General features: G+C 39.4%; 1 protein-coding gene across 4 annotated transcripts; it reads right to left on the reverse strand.

Annotated features, from left to right (window-relative positions):
- Positions 1-1,380: 1,380 nt before the first annotated feature.
- On the reverse strand, positions 1,381-27,103 carry setd1ba (SET domain containing 1B, histone lysine methyltransferase a). Of its 4 annotated transcripts, none has more exons than XM_067397551.1 (19): positions 23,184-27,103; positions 22,636-22,753; positions 20,332-20,486; positions 19,923-20,021; positions 19,395-19,665; positions 18,317-18,438; positions 15,345-16,391; positions 9,055-9,798; positions 8,164-8,343; positions 7,956-8,049; positions 7,670-7,872; positions 7,405-7,486; positions 6,923-7,306; positions 5,442-6,821; positions 4,577-4,752; positions 4,349-4,474; positions 4,148-4,267; positions 3,930-4,067; positions 1,381-3,839 (listed from the first exon to the last, which is right to left on the reverse strand). In XM_067397551.1, the coding sequence occupies exons 3-19, from the start codon at positions 20,470-20,472 to the stop codon at positions 3,666-3,668; spliced, it is 5,481 nt and encodes a 1,826-aa protein (XP_067253652.1). In that variant the 5' UTR covers positions 20,473-20,486; positions 22,636-22,753; positions 23,184-27,103; the 3' UTR covers positions 1,381-3,665. The 4 variants fall into 4 exon arrangements, with proteins under 4 accessions (XP_067253652.1, XP_067253653.1, XP_067253651.1 ...); XM_067397552.1 differs by lacking the exons at positions 22,636-22,753; positions 23,184-27,103 and adding an exon at positions 20,641-22,158 and having other exon boundaries at positions 5,442-5,957; positions 6,369-6,821; XM_067397550.1 differs by lacking the exons at positions 22,636-22,753; positions 23,184-27,103 and adding an exon at positions 20,641-22,158 and having other exon boundaries at positions 6,923-7,303.
- Between the last annotated feature and the right edge of the window lie 147 nt (positions 27,104-27,250).

The following is a 27,250-nucleotide window of genomic DNA, read 5'->3' on the forward strand; positions in this document are numbered from 1 at the left end:
TATAGTTGTTGTCCTTGGTGTGAATGGACCTTAAATGTACTTGTATTCCTCATAATTCATCAAGTACGATTGTGTGAATTATGTCTGCATAGAAACAAATTGTAGTTGCATAAGTTATATCACACATCTACAACAGCCCCATCTATGGTCAGTATTCCCATGTACGTATTTCCCCGCATTCATTCTTACTGAACTTGATCACTCAAAGCCTTTTCCTTGGGAGAATTTCCCCAGTCGTACATAAAGGGCACTTTCAAATGATACCTTACAGTAGAAAGATAAAGTTTCAGTATTCAGTTCACTGCATAGGCTTCACATTCACTAGCTTTACGTGGAGATGGTGGACGCATAAATGTATGTACACCTATGTAGATACACCACACTTGATAAACCAATGGTGTTATCATTCTGTGAAAATACAAACTTACCTCAGGAGGCAAACTATTTGATGTATACAATAGTAGAGCTAGCAATAGTTTGACTCAAGTGCAGTGTTCATTTACAAATAATAAAGTGTTGAAATAAAAATGACTGTGTTTTGTCTATTTTGACTGGCTCTCACACACAAGCGTGTTGTTGTAGTGGTCATACCCTTCTCGTTCCTGTTACTGACACTGGGGGCACTGCTCACTCACACAAAGAGCCCTTGTTTCTGCCCCTTTCGAGGTTACTAGGTTTGCTAATCTGGCCAGAGAGGTCACTCCCTGGCATTCACTGACAGTACAAAACAGTCACTATTTCAGTCTGAAGATGTGAAGTGGACCTCATCAACGATTACTAGCCTATACATTTTTGTACTTAAATGGTAATAACACTAGAAATTGATAATAATAATTGGATAATAATTGGGAAGGGAGTCAAAATTTGACAACAGCGGCTTTCCATGTTTTCACTGTTAAATGGTGGGTGGGGGGCTATTACGAAACTTCTGAAAGTGTACTGAATCTCTGGATCAAAATCCAGGGGGGAAAAGGGAGTAGAAACATGCGATAAAAAGATTGCTTATGCACATTGTAGTCTGTAAAAAAAAAAAGCTATTTTCTCAGCAAGTAGAAACTAAATACATTACAAACACTAGCTGAATCCTTTTAAATGCCTCTCTGGGGCTTTTAGAAAGGGTAAACCTATGAATAGAGCTATGAAGCAAGGCAATATGAAGGACAGATGGTGAGACCAGAGTGTGCCGAGACCTCCTACTGACAAAAACATGTTAAGTTATTAATTCTAATTAAACTCACATTTGAAATCCTGTTCCTGCTAACTCTGTACACAGGAACTGACCCTGAGAAAACATCTAACATTATATAACAGTGACACATGATTAAGAGATTAACAACAAGACAAGGCAGCTGAAAAAAAAATCCTTTATTTTTTCCATGATCTTTTTTCCATACATTTGTGGTATAATAAATAGACAGGGGATAAAGGCCAATTTCACCGATGTCCCTTGCCGTATCTGAACGATAATGCTTTTCCCCCACACTGCAAACAGATTTTCATAGAATTTACAACCAAAAATAAAAATTAAAGCTTGACACAAGCTGAAAATACTGCCACCAGCTCTCTGCACTCACTGTCAAATAGACCTTTCTGAGCCGTGACACTGTAGCAAATCCTCAGGAACAAAAATATATATATATTTATATTTATATATTCACAGTTAAAGTATTTACACATAAGAATCCAAAGGAAAATGGGCAGAAAAAAAGACGTTTCTACAAGAAACAATCTTTCAAAAGGAAGTACAAATCTGTGTTATGTACAAGATGCATCATTGTCTTTAAATTAGCTATTCAACCCCTTTTTTTATAATGATCCCTGAAAAATATTCATTTTAAATACTCCATTTGTCGCTCATAAAAGCAGAACGATGCATCATCACTCCCCATCGAGATAAAAAAGCCCCATTCCTTTATACAAACCATCATATCCTGTACAATATAAACATATTTAAAAAGAAAAATAACAAAAAAGCTGGGAGACCTTACCCTGTGAGTGATCTAACGTGAAGGACGCGTTTCATAGCTTGGTCTTGTGAGTGCCATTTGGCTTGACGGGGGGTTGGAAGCCTCTAGTGCATTTATTAACATAACCAAATCACAAAGATAAGCACAGTCTCCATGCTGCCTCGCAGATCAGAGAGTCTTCTGCTTTCAAAGGGAAATTTGGCTGAATGAAGCTGTAATAGCAGTTTAAACATTACGATGGTTAAATACTGAGCAGAAGGGTCATCCGAAGTACCAGTGAGCTTAGGTCATTCGTACAAACACACACATACACACACAGACAAGTGGAAAAAGGTTTGCCTTGAAGTACACATTTGGCACTGTATTCGACTTCGTACTTGATTTTCTGTTTCCACTGCAGACATTTCCAGGTTGACGGACCTAATACTCCAGGGTCTGCTATCTTAAACACCAGTGACACTACTTAGATTAGATCAATTGGTGTCTGGGCAACCTCTTTGAAAAGCATCAGTGCTGTGCGACTGTTACCGCACTCACAGAGAACTAATACTATGAAAACCCATGCTAACTGACCTAAAACCAGTGCAGGTGGATTTTGTCATCTTAAAGTGAACAAAAAAAAGGGATACACATTTGCAGAATAGCAGCATCATATTGGCGAGATAATAGAAAATCCGAGCACCAGTGCCTGAAGCCAATTGGATCTCTGCATGTTTATCTGGTGAAATAGTGAGCTGACATGACAAATACATAGTTAATACTAAGCTGTACAGCTTGAGAGTGGAATCTGAATCGAGACGAGCAGCTTTCTGCCGTTACACCTTACAGAAGATAGGGGGCAGCAGACACACTCAAATGAGCAGATTACAGATCTGGTTGTAAAAAAAATGGCTTGAATAAAAGAAAGAATTAAGTGTAGTGTATTGTTTGATTTGCTTTTGATCCTTTAAAAAAGGTCCAGTCCGTAGGTGTCATATGCAGCGCTGGCTGAAATATTGTAGGAGCGTTTCACTTTGTGTAAATTTGCCTGAGCTGTGGCCCTTTTTCTACTGATTTGCTTTGTGGCCGGCACAGGTGTGCTTTTGTTGAATGTTCTGCAAAGTGAAGACAATTCCCCCGACATTGGTTAGTGTCATGCTGAATGCTAAATCTTCTGGGTTGTTACAGTGAGGTCTGACAACACACTAAACTTCATACTGAATGAATCTTGTTGGGCTTGGAGGACAAGGACAAAAAAAAAAAAAACTGACAGAAGAATTTTGTGCGTGTGGGACAGATATGAGCAGCTTAAAGTGTTCGGGGTCAGAGTTCAAGGGACGGGGAGGTCTCTCCAAACCAAACCGCAGAGGAAAAAGGGACTGACGAGGAGCAGGAGCTCCACAGCAAAGACAAACTGTGCCAAATGGGCAGACAACAAACTTGATGCCCAAAGGTTTTGGGAAAAAATATGTCCATTACCATAGAGGTCAATGGAAGAGTGGTAGAAAACTCTTTTTTATGCTTGATAGAGCACCTGTAATTCGTAAACAATCATGAAAAAGTACAAAAAACAAGTCCCAGACACTTAGCTGCACAATATATCCAGTGGATGTGTTGGATTTCACCCACTATTTCTTCTGTAGCTTCAGAAGACGAGGTGTCTGGTCTTGTTGTGGGGCAGTGCATGTTTTTAACAAAGTTCTCACCTATCCGTTGGGGTTAGTTTAAGGTTCCCCTGCAGTTCTCTGCGCCACAGAGGCACGGGATTTTCTCATCCTCAATGGGGAACTTGTAGTCGTAGGTGATCTCCTCGTTAACATTTATTGGCTGCCGGGAGTAGATGACGATCTTTTTCTGCGATTCCACAGTGATGACCTTGGCATAACAGTTCGGCTGGGAGACACAAAGGAGGAAATGATCAATATGGTTTTCAATTAAAAAAAAAAAAAAAAATGTACAAGCACATACAAGCACAAAACTCACATTGCAACTATGATTGATGAAGCGGGCAAAGTTGCCACATTTGGTTGCATCTATAATGGTATCGTGATCCACACGGAACATGTAGCTACTGCCGATGCCCTCATCCTCATAGCGCTTCTCTCGCATATCTGCAATAACCTGCAAATGGGGACGAGACAGTTATGAACAGACCACACAAAAAGCAACCATGCTGAAAGTTTGGTTGACTTTACCCTTACCTGTCGGATATTCTGGCCGACATATTCGATAACCATCTCATCAGCAGCAATAGGTTCCATGGCAAACAATCCCCAGTCATGAATGTGACTTTTACAGAACCGGATCTTCTTTTTACGGAACTGTGGAAACAGTGCGAGTCATTGGATGTTGCCTTGGCTAATATTTTCAAGATATAAATAGGTGGATTTTGCTTGTCCTACCTTGAGCTGGTTGAACTTGAGGAGGTCACTGTCGCAACTGAAGGACGACAGCAGGCGGCGCTGTTCAGACCGCCGTTCTGAACCTGCCCTAGTGGACACTTGGGGCTGTGCTGGAATACTCTTCCCCTGAAATCACACACACAAACAAGCATGTCAGGGCCTTCAGCAAACCAGCTTAATGAAGTATTGATTGGGAGTAAACTTCAGTATTTTATCACTGCAGCTTACCTGAGTGTCCACATCAGGCTCTTCGGACTGCAGGCGTGAGCTGTCCAGGTATTTCAGTTTGTCTTTCTTGTCGATTTTATAGTAGCCCTCGCTGCGGGCGCAGCCGGTGACATGGTCTCGTAGACCATCCTCTTTCCGCTTCTTCTTCACCCCTGATGCACTGCCCATGTTGGTAGGTTCAGAGGAGTCAAGGAAATACAGCTTTCTTTTCAGGAATAGATAGGTCTCCACATAACAGTTTTGCAAATACTAGTAAATAACATTAAAAAATAGGTCATTATTTTGTTATTTGAATACTGTACTCAATACTTTCAATACTTTCTCAACATCAACTTAAGAAAAGCAATTCAATTCTGCTACTCTGTTTAGTGCCACTATGGTTGTAGAATTTGTGCCCCTAGTGATTTTGCAACAGGTTCAAGTTGGTCCCGCAAATTCACTGCGCTGACCAACAGAAAGGTGCTTGGTTTGAAATGATGTTTCAAGTTTGGGAGGAGCATGTACAAATAATCTATCCAATCCAATCAACTTCATCAGCAATTACCACTTCTATTAGCATGAGAGGAAACGTATACACAGTCAACTCACCTACATTCCTCAACAGTTTTAAGCATCCCTCCATTGGGTGGAGAGAGTACTCTGGGTTCAGGCCAAATACCGGGCCCGGAGCCCTCTCCTCAGACAGCACACCAAATACACTTACCATTTACTCTGACTTATTTGTAAGTGTGAACTCGTGAAAGTGACTTCTGTGTGAGCTGTGCTTCATACATCGCTACGCTACTGTAATAGACAGTGGACCTTTATTTGTCTGTTAAATTTCGCTAATGCGACCACACCTTAAAACTGAAGCAGTAAAGGATATGAGGATGGTGGACCCAGAGGGTGTCATTGAGCCAGTCGTTGCCATTGTCCTGCTGAAGCATCTTGTCGTAAGTGATCTTAAGGTATCGGATGTCCTCCTCGTCAATGCCATCATTCCAGATGTCATACAAGATGGTCATCTCCTCAAATTCTGAACGGGGCAAGAAGCTGGGGCGGCGCGGTGATGTCACAGGGGAGTGCATGGACAACAACAACTCCTGCCAGCCCCGCCTCTGTCGGCGCGTCTTCTGAACAGGTTCCTCAACGTAATTCACCCTGTCTTCCACCTCAGGTACGACTGTCTGGGATTGGTTTTCCTCTTCCTCCATGGCTGTGGAATCACCATCTTCACCTTTGAAGGTCTCTGAAGGGTGGTCTGGGTACATGTCATTTACTGGTAGGTCTGGAGGTAAAGAGGCCACCACTGGAGCTGGAGGCTCTTCAGAGTCTTGAGGGGCCTCAATAGCCTCCTTTTTAGCCTTGGGACGTCCCGGTTTTCTCTTGGTTGGAGTAGCATCTAAGGGCACAGGAACATCTATCATTGGCACAGGTAGATCTTTTGGAGCAGCAGGAGAGGAAATCTCTACAGAAGTGGGAGAGGAGCCTTGGGGAGGCAGAGCTGGCTCCTGAAGTGAAGCAGCAGGAAGGGGAGGACCAGGGAATGGGGAAGAAGCTGCATTGTTAGGTAGGCTGGCCTGGGGAGAGGCACTGAGTTGAGGCTCTTTAAAGACAGACTTCTCCTCCAAGCTCTCAGACGAGGCCTTCCTGTGAATGGGAAGGCCTGCAGATAAAGCAGCAGAGTCAGGGAAAGCTGGGGTGAAAGTAAGGTCTCTACCCGGAGTCCGAGGGATACCAGCGCTGAGGACAGGGGATTGAGCAGGGTAAGAGAAAGGGCTGCCGGGAATATGCGGCGAGCTCAAGCTGTTACCTGTTAGTGGAGCGTCACTACCTGGTGTGACAGGAACCGTATCAGTGCTCTGAGACTTGCCCAAACCCCGGGGTCTGTCCATAAGGTCTCTCCCCGGTGTGCGTGGGATGTCCTCTTCCGTAGGCAACCGCCCACGGACAGGCATATCCGGCAAAGCTTCACGGGGTGGCAGAAGGGATCGTGCTTCAAGGGCATGATTGGGGGGAAGTGGAAGGTGCATGGAAGGTGTAGGAAGAGACCGAGGGATTGCGGCCTCTGACTCTAGGGGAACTGGGCCATCACGACCAGGGGTTCTGGGGATGTCTTCTGCAGGGATCTTTGGTCGGGTGTCCTGATCACCATCTGCAAACGAACCTGTTGGAGTGGGTGGCCGCAAGCTACCGACATCATCCAGGTTGGCTTCAGCTTTGGGCACTGGAATACTGACCTCCAAATCAATGTCAGGTTCATCAACTGAAAGAGATAACAACCAATTATGATCTGACCTCATCAACACACACACAATTCTCAACTGCTATAGGAACATCAAGCTAAAAAACAGTCGAGAGTCTGACCTGGCAATCCTTTGGGTGATGGGGGCCGCAGGTCATTAATTCCAGGCTTGATTGAGCTCACCATACTATGTTTGTTATCAATCTCTGCCTTTTCTAATGCCTCCAGTCTGCTCAAGTCGCTTGGTTCATCTTCTGGTGGTGGTCCTATGGGGGTACTGGGGGATTTTACATCAACATCCTCTTCTTCATTAGAGGACGATGATGAGGAAGACGAAGATGACGATGAGGTTTGTGCGTCATCTTCATCTTCATCCTCTATTCCCACTGCCTGCTCTTCTTCTTCCTCTTCTTCCTCTTCCACCTCCGAACTCGATTCGTAGTCAGACGAGCTGTCACTCCCAGAGGAATCGGAATCAGATTTAGAGGACGATGAGCTAGAAGCTTCTGAGGGAGGAAAAATAGTGAAGGTCATTAACTCAGGCCCATTACAGTGTCCACAAGGGCACAATATTCATCAACCTCTCGCCATTAATAGTCATTACCGTCATCTGATGAGTCAGATGATTCACTCTCGCTGGAGTCTGATTTGCTCTTCTTTTCGTCATCTTCCTCATCTTCCATATCCTATGAAGGCAAGGTTTTTTTGTGTAATGTTAGGCTCAAATAAAAACTACACCTGATTTATTACTTAAAGCTATCACAGATGCCAATTACGTTGGTCAAATTTTCAATTATCAGTCCTTTTATAAACTGTTAAAATAGTACTATTACTTCCCCCTTTTTGAAGTACTATGGATTGGTGCTCACCTTGCCAGAGGACAACCTCTCAGAGGCATCTTCCACGGGCTCCTCTTCATGGTCTGAAAGTGATGACTCCTCTTTCCCGGAGGTTTCCTCCTCTTCCTCGCCTTCGCTGTCCAGCTCCAGAGGCCTGGCTGGCCTACGCTTGGCAGAAGAACCACTGCCATCCGTTCTGGATCCATCCATGCGAAGATCTGTTCTTTCCGACTCTGAGAACCGGCCTTACCGAGTTAGTTTATAGAAATGGCATGAAACAACTTAAAGCATTTGAAGATCAAATATCTGCACACACCTTCATCTTCCAGCTCATCATCGACAGGTGTCGATGGTCGCACCCTCTTGTTGTCATTGGTGGATGCCGGCTCAGGGGGTTGTTTCCTCTTAACCTGCAAAAAAAATGAGTAGCAATTGATAATGAGCAACTTAAAAGTACAATAGCCCCAAAACACCCCACCCCCCCCCCCCCCCCCCAAAAAAAAAACAGGATGGTAGTTTGGTACCTTGAAGGACGGTAACCGAATGGCACCACGCAGTCCGATGCTGAGACCCATTCCCTCGAAGCCCAGACTCTCAACCTTGTTCCAGTTTTCCAGTAGGCTAGAGGATATAGTCTCTTTGGGTTTGGCCCGTTCTTTCTCCTCTTCTTTGCCCTCACCTGTCTTCACAGGTGTAAGTGTAGCCTGCAGATACAGAAACATGATAACATCAGATAATTCTGCTAGTATAATAACATGTCCTCAGGTTAAGCAGTTCCATAATTTGAAAACTTAACAAGCAATGATTTTCCTTTTGACTAATTGTTCCAAAACAGTTCTAATCATATTAAAGCCAGATTAAAAGAAAATCATATTTTTAATAGTTCCCTAAGTTTGTCTACTACTATCTGCCTCAAAGGAAAAAAAAATTTGCTTGTCAAAATAAACAAAAAAAGCAAAAACTGAGTATATTTATGATTTTAAATAAAACCTTAAATAATATTTCTTGGAACAGCATTCTTATTGCATGCTACTATAATCTACTGCATACACAAATAATTGATACAGGTCAAAAACATTACTTTGTTGACACTAATAACATTCTTGCTACCAATCAGAGATGGGTTTGTCACATTTTGTTCTGATATATCATTGCAGTTCAAAAACATTTAGGCTGAACGTACAATGATCCAACACTCTAAATGACTTCTTGTCCAACACTCCAAATAAAGGGAAACAATACTTATGAAAGTTACTTATCAACTTGACAGTGATTTTGTACCTGGCATGACTTAAATAGCTTGAAAAACAAATTTGCTGAATTTGTTATGATTCATTTACAAATGTATTTACATTTCCGGCAACGTGTATCATGTAACATTTAAAACAGGACTGAGTTTGTGGAATGGCGCTTACCTTAGCCGATCGCTCCTGTTTGTCCCACCACTCATCAAACGCCCTGAAGGCCACCACCTCCACCATCTTACGGTTGAGATCTCTTTTCATGATGGCCTTCAGCTCTTTGACAATAACCATAAGCACTCCATCCACTGTGGCTTTGTGTGGGTCTTCCTTTTGGGGCTCATAGCCGGGAGGGGGAACAGCAGGGTTGAACTTGGGCATGTTGGGTAGGGGCCAGGGTTGCCCATGCCCCACAGTGCCTGTAGGGGCACCAACCATAGACAGAGGTGGATATGGGCCCCCAAACTGCATGGCGGCAGCAGCAGCTTCACTGATGAAGTGAGGGTAAGGGTACGGTCGCTGGCTCTGTGCCATGCGACTTAGCATCTGAGTCTGCATCTGAAAGGACATGTGAACGCTGCCCCACTGTGGTAAGGAGCTCATCAGGTCCACCTGCATAATAGGCATCATGCCAGGGGGGTAATGGGCCAACGGGTGTAGCATCGGATGGGGACCCACTCCAGGAGGGCCAGCCATGTGCGGAACGGATGAATGGGGTGGAAGAGGAGGCGGCGGCAGAGGGAAGCCTGCTTGTGGAGGGGGCAGTGGGGGGAACCCTGGTGGAGGCATGGGAATTGTCTGCATTGGAGACACCGCAGAGTTGACCACAATGCTTTTGGAACAGTCCCCGCTAGTGATCGGTGTGCCAGGCATCTCATCATCAGAAATCTCCATGTCTTCACCTGATGACTGATGGCCCTATGTAAAAAAAAAAAATCTCTTGTTAAGCCCTGGGTATACTTTGAAAGCTGTGCGTTCGACTGTATATGCGTAAAAAAAACAAAGTATACTTCATTTGACTCGTGTACGTACAGAAGCATTCGACGCATGCGCAGTTTTGAGCAATCTCTTGACACAAGATACAACCCCTGTAAACATCTTTGAATTGTTTCATGCTAGAGTTGGGTAATGAGGGTACTTTCTAACCTCTTTGCACAATCTCGTCTATGTAGGTCTCCATCCTTGCTGTAGCTTGCATGCGTTCCAGTCTGTTCTGTTTATGCAGTCTTTCTTTGACTACCTTGCGAATGGACGGCCCCAGGGCACGGTTGCCACCTTGTGGATAAACTAATTACTGCCAAAAAAATTAAATGCGCATGTGTAACCTGCACGTACAAGTATGCGCAGTTACAAAAATCCAGTGGTGCGCATATAGTATGTACTCTTTTGATGAAGAAGTGAAGTATACTTTGGGCTTTAGAGCACAAACTAGACACGTACAACGCAAAAAGGGAGATAAACACAATCTATTGTCTATATTACCTTTGGTTTGACAACTATTGCACATCTATGAACAGATCCTGAATTCTTAACTTTCTTCCCTTATTTAACTTGATCTGGAAATAAAATTACAATAAAGTTCTCTTGATATTTGTGAACATAATATTGTGTATATGACAAATTAAAGGGATAGTTCACCCCAAAATGAAAATTTTATCATCATTCACTCACTATCAAGTTGTTCTAAGCCTGTATAAATTTCTTTCTTCTGCTGAACATAAAAGATGATATTTTGAAGATAGTCGGTAACCAAACAGTTTATGAGCCCCATTGACTTCCATAGTATTTTTTAGTTCAATGGGGCTCAACTTTTTTTAGTTAGCTGCAGCTTCATTTCAATTACCGAAAATGATTTTTTTAATACTTGCATTTAACAATTAAAGCTATGAAAAGCAAAAGTAATAATATTGTCTTGAAACACTTGATTACAGGAAATTTGAATGTAGGAACCCAAACACTTTCAAATATGACATAATCTGACCTGCCAACCTTGGAAAATTTTATGAGTACCACTGTGGGACGGGACACGGGTTTTTTTTTTTTTTGACAATGCAATACACAAGCCACACTCACATACTCACACAGGTTTGTTTTTGTGAATTGTAGGGACATTCCATAGGCGTAATGGTTTTTATACTGTACAAACCGTATTTTCTATCACCCTACATCAACCCTACCCCTAAACCTAACCATCACAGGAAACTGCACATTTTTACTTCCTAAAAAAACTTCTGTATGATTTATAAGCCTTTTGAAAAATGGGGACATGGGGTAATGTCCTCATAAGTCGCCCTCTCCTTGTAATGCCTATGTCATACCCATGCCATTATACAAATTTGTGTCCTGATATGTCACAAAAACACGTGCACACACACATCTATCTTCGCAAATCTAATTTTGACTGTAAATTTTTTTTGAATTTGACCCAATTCAAAAATTTCACACCTGCTCAAAAGCATTTTTTAAATTCATGATTAATATTGCTTTGCATAACGTGTGCTTATACAAGTGAATCGCATTCAATTATTTAATATGAACTAAAATAATTTTTTGTTTGCAATTTCAAGTAGGCTATATTTACATACTATGACTAACCTGACAGTCGTTTATATAGGTTTTGTAATGAAAACTGGTATAAAATTAAGAAACCCTTAGAAAACAGTAAAAACACTAAGTTTACATACGATTCATTTAAAATACTTAATTATTCAAATATCCTAATATGATACTAAATCCCACAGGGAAAAGGGCTTCTATTTGTGACGTGCTGTCTTTGCGTTTGAACATTGCACATTTTAAACAGGACACTCATTAACTGAATAAATGTTAGCCAATACAAACATATTTATAGAAAACAGTTGACAATGAATAGACAGGACCCATAAGAGCGAATCGAGTATTAAAGAATATCAAGTAGAAGTTAGTCCGACATATAACGGGGGGTTGTGTTAACTAAAGCGTCCATCATTTAACGAATTTTAAAAACACGGATGGATAATACAAAATGCTTTCCAACAAAAAATTAACAAGCAAGAACAAAATTTAAACTTAGCCCGTCAATTTTTCATTTTACAATTATCTTGTCTCTCTGTGTGTGCGCGCGTCCGTGTTTGTGAGAGAGAGAGCTCGCGCAGCACTGATACAACGGTAGCCTACTTTTTAATCCATAAGTAACGAACGCGCTAGTTTTCATACTCAATGAGTAGGCTATGTAACATAATTAGGTACTTTAGTTATTATTAACACAGTAACGCAACACACGTAGGTTATACGTTTCTCAACACTGAGATTAAATACATAAACGCCGTTTCCCCAGACTCGCTCTTGTCAGTTGTTCACAAATCACTGCACTTTCATAATCACTAAAGCCGCAGTCACACTAGACTTTGAATGTGCGAAATTTATTTGGATGCTGTAACGGTCGTGAAATGACATCTCTGTCTACAGCGTCTTTTTTATAAACATTAATTCAACATACAACTTAAAGTAATACATTCAAAATGTAAAAATATAGAACCTATTCGACTTTACTGCAAAAATCTCATTCTTTTAATTCAGCTAAGAGGTCATGCCATGACGAATCGATCTTCTACTGGTCGCATGTCTTCATGTGATGCGAATTCGCAGGTCAGAGTTCACCAAACTTGAACTTTGGAAAGCAGCAAAATGCTACATTTTTCACACAAGCTTGTGTTTCCGGTCTGACGCATTCTAATGCGTTTTGAAGTCAATGGAACGAAAAGTGCAGTGTGACCGCACCTTAAGCCATATAGTGATTTCCATTTTATTTCGATTTGTTGTTAAACATTACTTGAGCATTTTATACCCGTTTAGCTTAAGGAGTTAAAAGTGCGTGACTACAGTACTGTCCTCGCTTGAGAATTCAGTCACTGAGACGGCGGAGGGAGATCGAGCGGGATTTTGTGTTGCTGTAGACTTGCAGTCCCTTTTAAATGATAGGCCTTACGCATTTGTCAATCATCCCTTCTTGCTATTTGGGGAAATGAACCCAGAGCTATGATTGGTCAAACTCTTTTTCTTTTGGTTGATTTGAAGTACTACCATAGACACGTGCACAGAGCCAGGTTTTTGTGTAGTTTAGAGTGACAAATCGTACCAGCGTACTTTTGAGTTCAAAATGCGTACCCACTACACAAAATGCGTACATGTTGGCAGGTCTACAAATCGTACCAGCGTACTTTGAGGTCAAAATGCGTACCCACTACGCAAAATGCGTACATGTTGGCTGGTCTACAAATCATACCAGCGTACTTTGAGGTCAAAATTCGTACCTGCTATGCAAAATGTGTACATGTTGGCCGGTCTGCATATTTCTTGTTGAACAGTGGTTTCGGAGATTTAATAAGAACAGCACTATCCTGATGTTCCAGCTTTTAAGCAGGAAGTAAATCACAAAAGTGAGCTAACGGCTGTGCATTGTTTCTCATGTTGTACTATGTGTAAGAGGAAGTGAAAGTGTGTTGCACATGAGCGGCATCCACAGTAGGATCATATTTCATGGGTTTGCTGTACAGAGCTGGGGGCTGTAATGCAAACAAGTTAATTTACAAAACAGAGTCCGTTTACGTCCTTACTGCAGACGGCCAAGATTCTCAGATTTTTCCATGGCATGCAATGCTTCTTAGACTATTTGGTAGAGATTAACATGTAGGACTTAAACTGTGCCAGGCTAAACTTTCTATTTTTCAGCATGCTGCTGATATGTCACAAACAGTTGAATTGCAAAATCTCAAGCAAACAGTGATGCCAAGAAGTCTTTCGCCTAGACCTATAAGCACCACAAAACATTGCACACTGGAATCTAAATTAAACTGAAATGAAGAAGAAGAAAAAACATATGACATCTTTGAGATTTCAAAGCAAATAGAAAAGAAAAAGAGGATACAAAAACTTGTTTTTGCAGCCAGATTGCACAATTTCTTCTTTTGCTAAAATGTGAAACAAAAGGGAAAGTAAAGAGCCTCTTTAAAGGAAGATGAGTACGGTTCCTCCTACATTTCTCCTGGGTCCTGAAACCCTCCATACAGCAATTCATAATATTATATTTATCAACACATCAAAAGCCTTCAAGCAGTTAGCTACACTACAAACTATTGGCAAACAGTAGCTAACTACACTGAACCCATTTAGGGGCAATATCTTTAAAAAAAAATATCACGGTATATGTAAATACTATAGTAAATATATCAGATTACATTTTTGAAATCTGCCACAAAAGTCAAAAACAGCACTAAACAGCAGCATTTAACTTAATATTTTACTAGAAATGTGTCAAATAAAACGGTTTAAAAAACAAATAACTGATTTATTGCAACTTATGAATCAGTTCATTGTTTTTCAACCTGTCTGAGCAAACTAATTCAATAAAACTTTATTACTTGAAAAAGGGAACATTTCAGGAGAGTGCACTTGAAAACGGCTGTTAATGCAGCCGTAAAGCTATGTGCAATACAAAGTGCTAAAAAAGCATTTTGTTGCTACTCGCTGAAAAATGCTGAAAAACTGTCACACCATCAAAAGATGTAGTTAGGTTAGAAGCATCGCTACTTAGTTACAATTTGAACTAAATTGAATCAACACTAAACTGATTTGAGCTAAATAATAACACTATTATCTTCTGTAGAGCTGCTTTTTAGTTGAATTTGCTTCATGACTAACGAACTAACACTGAACTGAACTGAGCTCAATAATGACATCTTTTTTTATAGCTGTTGTACATTGCCTGTGTCCAAACTGAAGAACATTAAAGGATTTGTTCACTTCAGAATTAAAATTTCCTGATAATTTACTCACCCCCATGTCATCCAAGATGTTCAAGTCTTTCTTTCTTCGGTCGAAAATAAATGAAGGTTTTTAAGGAAAACATTCCAGGATTTTTCTCCATATATTGGACTTCAACAGTTACCAACAGTTTGAGGTCCAAACTGCAGTTTCAATGCAGCTTCAAAGAGTTCTACACGATCCCAGTTGAGGAATACGTCACGCGTGATCTTTCCAACATGATTATGTAATGCGTGGCGCATCGCAGAGCAGTGCAAGATGAGCATTTGTGGATAAAAAGTATATAATATTCATTTTTTTTTAGAAAATGACAGATTGTTTTTCTACATAAGACCCTTATTCCACGTTTGGGATCGTGTAGAGCCCTTTGAAGCTGCACTGAAACTGTAATTTGGACCTTCATCCCATTGGTAACTGTTGAAGTCCATTATGGAGAAAAATCCTGGAATGTTCTCCTCAAAAACCTCAATTTCTTGGATCTTGGATGGCATGGGGTGAGTAAATTATCAGGAAATTTTAATTCTGAAATGAACTAATCCTTTAATATTGTGAAGCTGCTTTGAAACAATCTGTATTTTATAAAGTGCTACATAAATAAATGTGATTTGACTTAACAGTACAGTTCAGATAAAAGTAAAGATAGAGTGCATCCCAGGTCTTACCGTGTCCATTTTGTCCATGGGCGTCCGTGGTTCTCCCACACTGCTTTTACTGTGCATGTTGCAGGGCGACATGGCCCTTGAGTTAGTCAACAGGGAAGTAGTACCAGGGATAGGTTCGTCATCATCGGAATCAGGAAGCGGGGTAGGGCTGATGTCCTCCAGGCCGGTGCTTGAAGGCCGCGAGAGCCGCTGGGGCGGGATGGGGGAAAGCTGCGAGGACGATGAGGAGATCGGGCTTCCGTCCATGCGCACCTCAGCGTCCGAGTCTCCACGCTCGTTCAGGAAGGGCTTAAGGAGCATTTCTATGCGGGAGTCCAGGCTGTTGCGTTCGGAATCTTGGGTGGGGGAGCCCAGCGACGGACAGGGCTCTGGCGTGGAGGGAGGAGGCGTAGCTGGTTGGGTCTCTGGGGCAGGGGGAGGCTCGGGGATTGGCGGCGTTGAAGGCCTGTCTCTGACGGGCATGAAGTCGGTACTTGGGGGAGGCGGGGCTTGAGGCGGTCTCCTATAATCCACTTCCCGCTGAACAGGCTGGTGGAAGGAGGGCTCCGTGTGAGGGTAAACTGGGGGCATTGGCGGCTGATAAGGAGAGAAAGCAGTTTTGAAATTCGCACTCGCTGGTGGCGGTGTCGTGTGCGCAAAAACAGGCGACGGAGGCTCAGGTGGCTGATGTTGCTTAAAACTGGGCGCTTGCTCTGCATTGCCACGGTGCGCCCCTCCTGTGCCGTGGACATAGTGTCTTTCCGGTCTGCGATTATAGGCGTCCTGGAATTTGGTTTCATGTCTCCTTGCCTTGTAGCCTCCCGAGGATTCCGCACGGTTCGGCTGGAACGCTGGCGTGCCCTGCCTGCTGGAGTAGCTGGAGTCCTGAGAGAATGGGGTGCCTGATGGGCGCGGGGTGTGCGGGGTTCCCTGGGACTGTGGCGTATCCTGCCTTAGGCTGGAGTAGGCCGTATCCAGGGACAAGGGTGTGTTGGTGCCACCCGGCGTGGCTGTGCCCGTGACTGCAGAAGAACTGCCTTCGAGCAGTCTTCGCGAGGGCTCGCATGCCTGTGGACACAAAAGCGCGATGAGACTAACTTAAACATGTTTGTTTCTGACTTTCACAGTGCAAACTTTCTGCAAACAAAAGCACAGGCCAGTTCTACTGGCATTAACAATTAACACGCTAATCAAATACATTGTATAAACATAAGTTAATGGCAATCTCTGTTTTCATATGGCCCCACTGTGTGATAATGGCCAAAACTGAGGGGGATCCGTTCAAAGTGCAATAACAGTCTGCAGCTCTCTGCTGGTAGCAGTTATTAGGTGCATTTCAGTTGGTGTCCATTTAACCACCTGCTGAACTGATAAACTGGATTAGAGATAAAGACTTTCTGTTGAAGAGGGACTCAAAGCATGTTATACAGTGTGCTGGTGTAAAATACCATTTGTTTTAAAATTCTGTGTGTCATGACGAGCATTCATTTTTTATCTGTTAGTTAACAAAGGATAATATTTAAGAAAAATCTCAAAACTCCACATTATAAAAGCTGTATTATTATTATTATTATTATTATTATTAGGATACATTATTAATCACATTAGCTATTAAATGATGAAGACAAATACAGAAAAAGGAACTACAGTAAACATTTTGAATGTGAAGATTTCTTCTGTTCTAACTGACAAGAAATTCTACATTGCATCTCAAATGGTTTTAAATTTGAAATCATTCAATTGGTCTATAGAGTATTAAACTATGATATATGTATGTACACTACCTTTCAAAAGTTTGGGATCGGTAAGATTTTTAATGTTTTCAAAATAAGTTTTGTCTGCTCACCAAGGCTGCATTTATTTAATTAAAAATACAGTAAAAACAGTTATATTGTGAAATATTATTACAGTTTAAAATAACTTTTTATTTGAAAATATTTTAAAATGTAATTTTTTCTTGTGTTGGCAAAGCTGAATTTTCAGCATCATTACTCCAGTCTTCAGTGTCCCATGATCCTTCAGAAAATATTTGTTTACAATATTTTTTTTTTTCCAGGATTCGTTGATGAATAGAAAGTTCAAAAGAACTTGAAATATAATCTTTTGAAACATTATAAATGTCTTTACTGTCACTTTTGATCGATTTAATGCATTCTTGTAGAATGAAACTATTCATTTCTTTTCAAAAAAATACAAATAAAAATTCTTACTGACCCCAAACTTTTGAATGGTAGTGTATAATGTTACAAAAGCTTTGTATTTCAGATAAATGCTGTTCTTCTGAACTTTCTATTCATCAAGGAATCCTGAAAAAAAGAAGTACACAACTGTTTTCAACATTGAAAATAATCATAAATGTTTCTTGAGCAGCAGATCGGCATATTAGAATGATTTCTGAAGGATCATGTGACACTGAAGACTGGAGTAATGATGCTGAAAATTCAGCTTTGATCACAGGAATAAATTACTTTGTAAAATATATTCAAATAGAAAACAGTTATTTTATATTGTAATAATATCTCACAATATTACTGTTTTTACTGTATTTTTAATTAAATAAATGTAGCCTTGGTGAGCAGACGAAACTTCTTTTAAAAACATTAAAAATCTTACCGATCCCAAACTTTTGAAAGGTAGTGTACATACATATATACACACATGTATACATAAACATTATTTTATATATATATATATATAGAGAGAGAGAGAGAGAGAGAGAGAGAGAAAGAAAGTTTAACTTTTTTGTAATAAACTGAACCAGTTAATTGATTTTGAACTGTTTGAACAAAACATTTCAATTAAATTAATCTGGCTGCCTAAAGCTACTTGTAAGGGGTTACATTTCAGGACAGCACATTCATTGAGGCTCTGTTCGTGCATAAAAAAAAAACCTTAAATACTATCTTTATCTTTGTTTTGAATTTTAACATTTAACTGTTCCAATATTTTCTATAAATAAAGTCACATGTAATGGTATAATGTTTGGTTTTTACCAGCAGGGCTTCTGCCAAGCTGCGTGGAGAAACTTCACAGGCTTCTTCACCACCAACTGGAAGAGTGAGTGGAGTATAACTTCCATTGATCAGACGCTGTAAGTATCTTTGGCGATTTTCACCTAAACAGATGGGTGAGAATGCACATTGATCACAGAAACACAACGTGGGCTACATCTAAAAGAAATACCACATTTTATGTATTAGTTGCATTACAACCTAGAAAGAAAGAAAGAAAGAAAGAAAGAAAGAAAGAAAGGAGTTTGTTGTCACAAGAGCATTATTATTACAAAAAATTTACTTCAGTGTCAATCTTACTAGAAAAGTGCTATTTCCAAATACTACAGGAAGATAAAGATAAAATCACTAAAACAATTAAATGTTAAATAAAACATTTTATATGTTAAAATGTTTAATAGGTTTACCATTTTCAAATGTACAATATATTGTTTATATACATAGACAATTGATATGTACACATAAAATATCATGCATGAAATTACAGCACTTTGTATTCACGTGACTGATGGTCACAGTTGAAACGGTACTGTCTCTTTAAGAGAGGGGAAAACCCACTACAGCTGTCATCCTGCCTTTAGGATATCATTTTTACAAAGTTAATGACAATTCAGTGTGCTTGACTTTCAGTAATAAGTCTAAAAGAAGGATTTAACGTTAAAAAAAGATGCAAAACTGTTGTTTTAGTCGTGGTTAACCAGCTCCTATATCTTCTAAAACACATACATTTTACATCTAAATACTTCAGCGTCTGTTCTCATATTATATTGTTTTAAAACAACTGCCATTTTGCTTGTAACTACAACTAAATTTTTAGTTAATAGTTAAAACGCATCCTTTTTCACGTAAAATATCAAAGCAAACACATCAGTAAATCCCTCAGCCGCTGACATGCCGTTTAGTGGTTACCAAGCAACCAACGTAAATTTTCGCACGTGACATGATGTTACAAACAATCTATTCAAAAATACAAACACATGTGACATTTTAGTCAGATGACACAATAATAATACAGTTACACATCTCCAGTTCAGTATTTTAACATTTAATTCATCCTTACCTTTAGGGTCCAGCTCCACGTGGATGATGTTGCCCATGACAGACGTGTTGTGCAGGTTCTGGACAGCATCTTTCGCCGCTTTGACGGTTCCGAATACAACTTTAGCAATACCGAGATGTTTTTTGTTCTTCGGATTGTACAAAATCTCCACCTCCTCAATATCGCCGAACTTCTTGCACATGTCAGTGAGGAATCCCTCTCTGACGTTGTCGTTGAGTTTGGCGAACGTGACCTCCTTCGGGGGCACGCGACCAATATAACACTCGTCGATCTGTGGAAAATAAAACGGCTATTTGAAATAGAACGTTTGTTTGTTGTTGTTGTTCAAAATGGACCAACTATCCCAAACGCACTGTATGAAAGGATATTTTGGAAAACTGACCGTTAAAACACTCGTTTTTTAATTCAAAAGCGAAAAATACGTTAGATAGTACGAAATGCCCAGTGAACGTCAAACGTCTGGCAGTTGGATACTTGAAAACAGTCAAGTCATATTCACACATGTGTCAGGGGGTGTGACCGAACTACCTTAAATTTGGGAACCGGGAGATCAGTCTCCTTGTACTTAGTCCACAGACGACCGATTCTCGGGTCTCGGACGATGTCCACGGGTGGCATCCCGGGGTTCTGCAAACAAACACACACACACACACACACACACACGTTTAGAAGCACTTTACGCAAGTAAGTGTGTACTTTACACAGTCAGCTCAAACTGGACACGTCGCTGTCAACACAACGAGAGTTGGTCTCACTTGTTTGTTTGTTTTTTTTATTTAAAAAAAAAAAAATAGTGGTCAGTAATGAAAGTTTGTCAACTCTTTGACGTGCTGTGTCAGGTGTTTACAACGCCAGTGATATTATATATCCATTCAGCGCGACAATACACGGGTCGCTGTATCCGGTTCTGGCCGTTGTAACGACTCGTTCCGCTCACCGGCATGTTGAAGTGCAGTCCATCGTAGCGATACAGTTTATGCGATCCCTTTTTCAGCGCTGGGTCAATAATCAACTTGTAACTTCTCCAATGATGACTTCGTTTCTCTCCCGAACTGCAGATAGGATGGTTGTTCTCCATTCCGTTCGCCAAACCTAACGAAGATATGACAAAAACACAAAGTACGCTTCATAATACTGACACCGCAAAGATTGATAATTGCACACAAACAGTACGTTGCAGAAATCGGGGGGTTTGAAGCTGTGCCCGAAACAGACATTACAGAGGAAGAAAAAAGAGAAAGCTTACTTGAACTCTGTCTTCTACCGTGATCTTCATTTAGCTTATTTCTTTCTCCTGGTCTGGACATTTTGTGCCCGATCGAGTAGTTTTATATAAAACGGCTAGATCTTGAACCTTTCGCCGATCACATTACATGATTTTAAAGATACTGCCTCCTTTTTGCGAGCCAACACATATTGTGTGCCTCTAGTCTGGGGTTTCTGTCTCTCCCACAATACACCAGTATCTCAACCTTCCGGCACATTCGACACGCACTTTCGATTTATTATTCTTAATTGTTTAGTTGAAGCAATATTTTTGTGTGACTTTCAATAAAACGTACACGTGAAGTTAAGTGTGATAAACGAGTGGGGAGTAGAAATATCTTAGATTTCGAGCTGAAAAACGAAGGTTTGGAACGCGTTGAATCTGCACGATAGATTTACATGGACGTTAAATACAAGATGGACATGGAGGAGCAGCGCTGGGGAAGGTTGTTAAAACTGATTTGGGACACGCACGGAAAGCCCAAATGATTCTGTTTAAAAATTAAATGAAGTTTTGCTTGGATTTAAAGAGTTATCCCGGAATATGATTCAAGTCACGCATTCAGAATGTGTCAGTAAAATGAACTTTAACGAGGAGCCACCTTATAAAAGCAAAGCTACTATTCTGTTTAAACATCTAACGTTAGTTTTCTTTTTCTTGTTCTAATGCTAGTTGTGGTACATTTTTCAGTCCATTCCCAACATTGTTTGATATTCTGCGGTGCTTGGGCAATTGGCTGGTTAACAGCAGTTCCCTCTCTGGCCAATCAGATTGAAGCACCATGGTAGATTCAGCTATTAGAAGCACAGCCTTCAGTTCTTCCTACAGAGAGCAGAAAGAAGGCTGAATGCAGGCGCAGCCATTTTCTCCTACATTGGGACTCAATGGCCAAAATGGGTTTCCTTTGTTCCTAAAGGGATCTAAATCTTGGTTTCATCAGCCTTTTATGGACTATTTAATACATACAGTGTTTCTGTTTACAGGATCTGAGAAGAAGGAAGATGAAATGTTGGATGATATCCCTTTGACATTTTTAAACTTTTTTTCTCTTCCTGGAAACCATCTTTGTCCCAGCAAACTAGGTCATGGCACACCCATATAACAGCATTTTATTCTTTAGTAAAATGCTACTGAATAAACATTTTGCATTTGGTTATATTATTACTAACTAGAATGTAAAAAAAAAAAGAAAAGAAAAAAACAACACATGAAAATAACCAACTGCTTTTAAGGCCCTGCCTTGTTCAGGGCCAAGCATTAATCAATAAGTAAGTTTATCTTTATTGTCTTTGCTTATTTAGCTGCAAAATAAATGTTTTATTGTTAATTAAACTGAGGCATTTTATGTAACTTGACTGAACTTCTATTTCTTTTTAGTGTTCCCTGAGTGTCATTAGTTTTGAGCCAAGCTTTGTCTTCAGTGCATTCAGTTGCATGTTGTTCTTTTTTTTTATTTTTTTATTTTTAAATATCAATTTAAATTGATTGCTTCTCACATTTCAGCAAACAAGGCAGGCCATAGAGAAAAAGGACGATTGGCCTTTTGCAAAAATGCTGAATCACAGGTATGATTGATAGGGTTTGTGGTCGTGTTAATGCTCACCCTGGCTGCGCCTCACAGTTTTTAACCCTACAGCAGTACTGGTATCAAAACATTTTTTTTTTTTAAATTAATTAATTTATTTTTTAAAGTAAACTGATACTTAAAGAAATTGGTTGAATTCACGTCTCTTTCATGACATGCAAATTAGGAATAGTGTATTCCTGACTTTACAATGGGATGGAAATCCATTTGTCAATTGGTATTATTTTCAGTGAGTGAACACTCACTATATATTTGACCTTGTGCCAAGGGCACACTTTCATTTTATAACACTATTAGTCTCTTAACAGTTTATAGCTGACTTTAGAGATAATGTATAAATAAGACTTATAAACACACATAATTATTAATACACTAACAGAGATATTTACCTTAACATTTTGTTGAAATAATTCTATCAGGCCTATACGATGAAGAAACAGGAACGTTTTCATTCCCATCGTCGGATCCTTTAACACTGGCTTTAAAGAGGGGGTTGGGTTGCAACGCCTAAAAGGAAGAAAACGACAATAACCATTTTTCTGCCTTCGTTTTTCGACATAATTCACCATTTAACACACCAATCTGCGCAGTCTCCAACGAGTGGAGCTGCTGGAAATCTTGAGGCACTTTTAGATATTGCAATATGCAAACAATCCCTCTCTTTCTCTTCCTGAAGACAGAATGACAAGAGAAATTCACTCGCTTGCACTTCATCATCATTCAGAAGAAAGAAAATGTGCTTTTTCTTTTCGAAGGTAATAGTTTATGCGACCTTATTTGACAACATGACTTGGGAATCACTGTTTTTAACAGGTAACATTAAAATCATATTTATGTTTAAAACTCGTTTTTAAAAATACAAGTATTGTTTTCCTGTGGGGATAATTGTGAGGCTAAAAAGAGATATAAAGGTGTAAAAAATCATTATTCTAGACACCTCTCGTTGCTGACCCATGTCCAAAGCGACCTCAGAAATAGCCTGTTGTTTAATGGCTTCTCTGCTGTTCTCATTTTCAACATGGCGTCTTCACAAGTGGAAAAGAAAGGCTGCTGCGCCATTTATGGGCGAGGCTGTCGGTCGCTGTTTCAGCTGATTCTGCCTTTTATACGTGGCAACCATTACAAACACAAACTGACTAGATGTGGTCAGAGGGGCTTGCTGTTTGAGAAGCGAGGATATTGCACAAACTCGCAGTAATATCTCGTGCGCAACACGCGCCCTCGACGCTGCTGCGCAAGGCGCTGGAAACCCTGTGGCACAAAAGCACACAGCAGTAATCTGAGAGCTTGGACGCATGCCACGGGTCCGGGATGTGAGTGACTGCACCCACCTAACCATTTAAGGTCGGAGAAAGGCTCTCAAACACTGTGTGGCATTTCAATCAGCAAGTACAAAGGGAATATCCAGTCCTCTGTGCTCTCTCTCTCTCGTCCCCCTTTCAGAACATTCGGTGCAGTTTATTCGCCAGCCATTCAGAGGATCATTTGACGTGATGCATGCAGGATTGCGCACTACTTAGCTTTCTCAGATCATCTGGTGAATATACCACAGTGTTGCAACACATACCGGTATGTGGTATGCAAATTGTCGTGTTTTGCACAATTTATGGCTATGCAATTTTGTATATGTATCTTATTCCATATATCTTATATGGAGAACGGACAGATTTATTACCCAAGCATCTCAACATTGGAATTTGGTCATTGCCTCTTTGTTTTTTTTCTCTCTTTCCCCTTCTTTCTGTGCGTTTGGGGCGACGCCAGGTCCAATTTATCAACCAGAATGGTATTGCGCAAGGAAACGCACCATCTGTCTTTCGCTTTTAGGATTCACGCTTGTTATTGCATGCACACCAATACGATTTTGTCTTTCTGCCATAGTCTAAAACAGGACTGGTGTCCGAATATGCCTGAAAAAAGGACTGAAGACGTGGTGACCACATCGTTTCCTGCCGCCCAGGGCTGAAGTGGGTCATGAGGCCGTTTTATGGCACCCGTGTGTTTAATTAGGAAAATCCTCTTTATCTTCGTAACCTGCGAACGCAAGCTGTTTCTAGGGGCTTAAAGAGATCTCAGTCGACACCAGTTTATATATTTTAGTTTATTTGTTGTCGTCGTTGTTAGGTTACTCGATATGCAGACGCGTGCGTAAAGCTTCATTTGTGCTCTGGACAGCTGGATTGGATCCTCGATAAATTTCGACATTCAGCTTCGCCATTTAAGCTATTTGAGCTTTAATTAGGCTATAGGGCATTCTTGAAAAGTTCATTCTTAAGATAGCTACTCTTTTAAAAAAATATTTTTTATTTTTTAAATATTTTAATGTAATATAGAGGATGTCTGAAATTTAAATTAAACAGGATTTTTGATTGCAGTAATGAGTGCATTTTCTTTTTAATGTTCCTTTTTTTTAAATCCTGAAATCTGAGGAAACTAAACAGAAACGACGGTGTGCAATTCTCAACGTGGACAATTATTTTAATAACATTTTACTTTAACATTTTCTTATTTAGAATTGTGATAAAGATGTATTGTAATACCTATATTTATAGTGTGGTAAGTATATTTACAAAGAGATGCTGCACTCACCTAAATGTTTTTATATCGTAATGAATATAACTTTGTTCTTACATGCATATTTCGTCTTGTATTTATTGTTAAGATGTTAAGTTATATTTCAAATTTTTTTCCTCATCCTCATAATAAGCTGTTTCCTCGAAACGGAGTTGGCGCTCTGTTTTAACATTCATTTAGCCTACTTTTTATTTATTATTTGGCTGTGTGTGAACTGATAAATGACGGAGCCCAAAGGCCCATATGATGGAAACAGGCACATCCGTGTCATCGCTGCTGTAGGCCGCTTTTGTCCTTTGTTATTGGATTAATGCTTCTTGTTTGGTTACGTACCATAATGGCCATCCATATAAAGTATGCTGTGATAACATTTAGGCTTCGTAATTAATTATAGCAGTTCCTCTTTCGTCGTGTTTGGACAGTAAATCTTCACAGTTGTGACGAGAGACAGTCATAACATGACGCCTCCTATCTGTGAGGAATGAGAAGGGGAAAAAAAGCAACAGCCTTTTCTAGTCTCTCATTGGCTGCGATACATTAACGGTCACCCATTGGCCATTGGTAAAATAAAGTAGGCAATTATTTTGTTATACTCACTGGAGCCATAAAGAGAATATTAAAGACAATACATTTTCATTAAAATGTCACTATGATTAATTAAGTGCCATCTTATGATCCAGTCAAGATAATTTATATAGTAGGCTATTTATACATTTCATAAACATAGACAAAGTCCATTTAAAATAATTTAAGAACATAGGCATTAAGTAAATTAAGAGAAATAAAGTTTGTTTGTAAACAAATGAAAAATAAGCATAAATGGCCATTTAGATCATGATTGCTTTGCATTTTTAAAGTGTGAGTTTGAACTGAATGCTCATTTTGAATTCTTATTATTAATATTGAAATAAGTATTTTAAAATAAAAAGTACTAATCAATGCATGTACTATCCATCAGTGTTTATAGACGTTTTTTTTTTGTAATGAGCAGGGTTTTTATAGTTAACTATACAGACATTAACAAAAACTCTAAACTTTAAAATGAAAAATAAAAACAAATTCAAAACAGTAGCCTGAAAAAACTATAATAGTGTCTCAGTAATACTAAAATAACACTGCATTGTAAAAAAAAAAAAAAAAATGTTGGTTTAACTTAAAGTAAGTCACCTGGTTACCTTAAAATTTTGAGTTCATTAAAATTAAAAATTTGAGTTAATGCTATGAAGGCGATTGGTTTAATCAACAGCAACTCAAAATATTATGTTATCTGAACCACATTAATTAAGTTGTTAATAATTATTACAGTGGTAATGGGTGTGTAAATCATTCCTAGTTATGTAATTGTTATTATTAATGTAAAATCACCATAATTAGTGCTGTCAAATGATTAATCACGATTAATTGCATACAAAATAAAAGTTTGTGTTTAAATAATATGTGTGTGTACTGTGTATATTTATGCATGTGTAGAATTTTTTTTTACATGTATACATGTACACTGTAAAAAAGAATTGTTGGTTTAACTTAAAAAGTAAGTTACCTGGTTGCCTTAATTTTAAGTTCATTGAAATCAAAAATGAAAGCGATTGATTTAATCAACAGAAACTCAATATTATGTTATCTGAACCACATTAATTAAGTTGATTTGAAAAAAAAAATATTGTGATAAATCATTTTTTTTACAGTGTGGTAGTCGGTGTGTAAATCATTTCTAGTTATGTAATTGTTATTATTAATGTAAAATCACCATAATTAGTGCTGTTAAATGATTAATCACGATTAATTGCATGCAAAATAAAAGTTTGTGTTTACATAATATGTGTGTGTACTGTGTATATTTATTTTGTATATATAAACACACACACATGCATGTGTAAAAATATTTACATGTATACATGTACACTGTAAAAAAGAATTGTTGGTTTAACTTAAAAAGTAAGTTACCTGGTTGCCTTAAAATTTTAAGTTCATTGAAATCAAAAATTTGAGTTAATACAATGAAAGCGATTGATTTAATCAACAGAAACTCAATATTATGTTATCTGAACCACATTAAGTTGATTTGAAAAAAAAAATATTGTGATAAATAATTTTTTTACAGTGTGGTAGTGGGTGTGTAAATCACTTCTAGTTATGTAATTGTTATTAATAATGTAAAATCACCATAATTATATATAATCCACTTGATTATCAGCAAATTGCTAAAACAATCACTGCATTATGGCCTATTTCAAGTATGTACCATTCAGAGCAACATGCTCTTTTGATCCACCCTGTGCTGACAGGACTCACATGTGAAAAATAAAGGTTTTCAGACTTGGGAAGTAAACTCTCACGACCGGCTAGAGGGAGTGTCCTCGTGTACTCCGCCTATAGTGATGGTGCAGACCATGTGCAGACAGGCACAGGAAAGACTCACATGTCACACAG

The sequence above is a fragment of the Chanodichthys erythropterus genome, chromosome 10 (assembly GCF_024489055.1).
Source record: "Chanodichthys erythropterus isolate Z2021 chromosome 10, ASM2448905v1, whole genome shotgun sequence".
Taxonomy (NCBI): domain Eukaryota; kingdom Metazoa; phylum Chordata; class Actinopteri; order Cypriniformes; family Xenocyprididae; genus Chanodichthys; species Chanodichthys erythropterus.

Coding starts and splice junctions, on each gene's coding strand:
- setd1ba (XM_067397549.1), bottom strand. CDS start 20,701: ATGTCCAGACCAGGAGAAAGAAATAAGCTAAATGAAGATCACGGTAGA. Junction 8,344..9,054: donor AACAGGAGCGATCGGCTAAG/GTAAGCGCCATT, acceptor CTGTATCTGCAG/GCTACACTTACACCTGTGAA. Junction 7,873..7,955: donor TGATGAGCTGGAAGATGAAG/GTGTGTGCAGAT, acceptor GCCGGTTCTCAG/AGTCGGAAAGAACAGATCTT.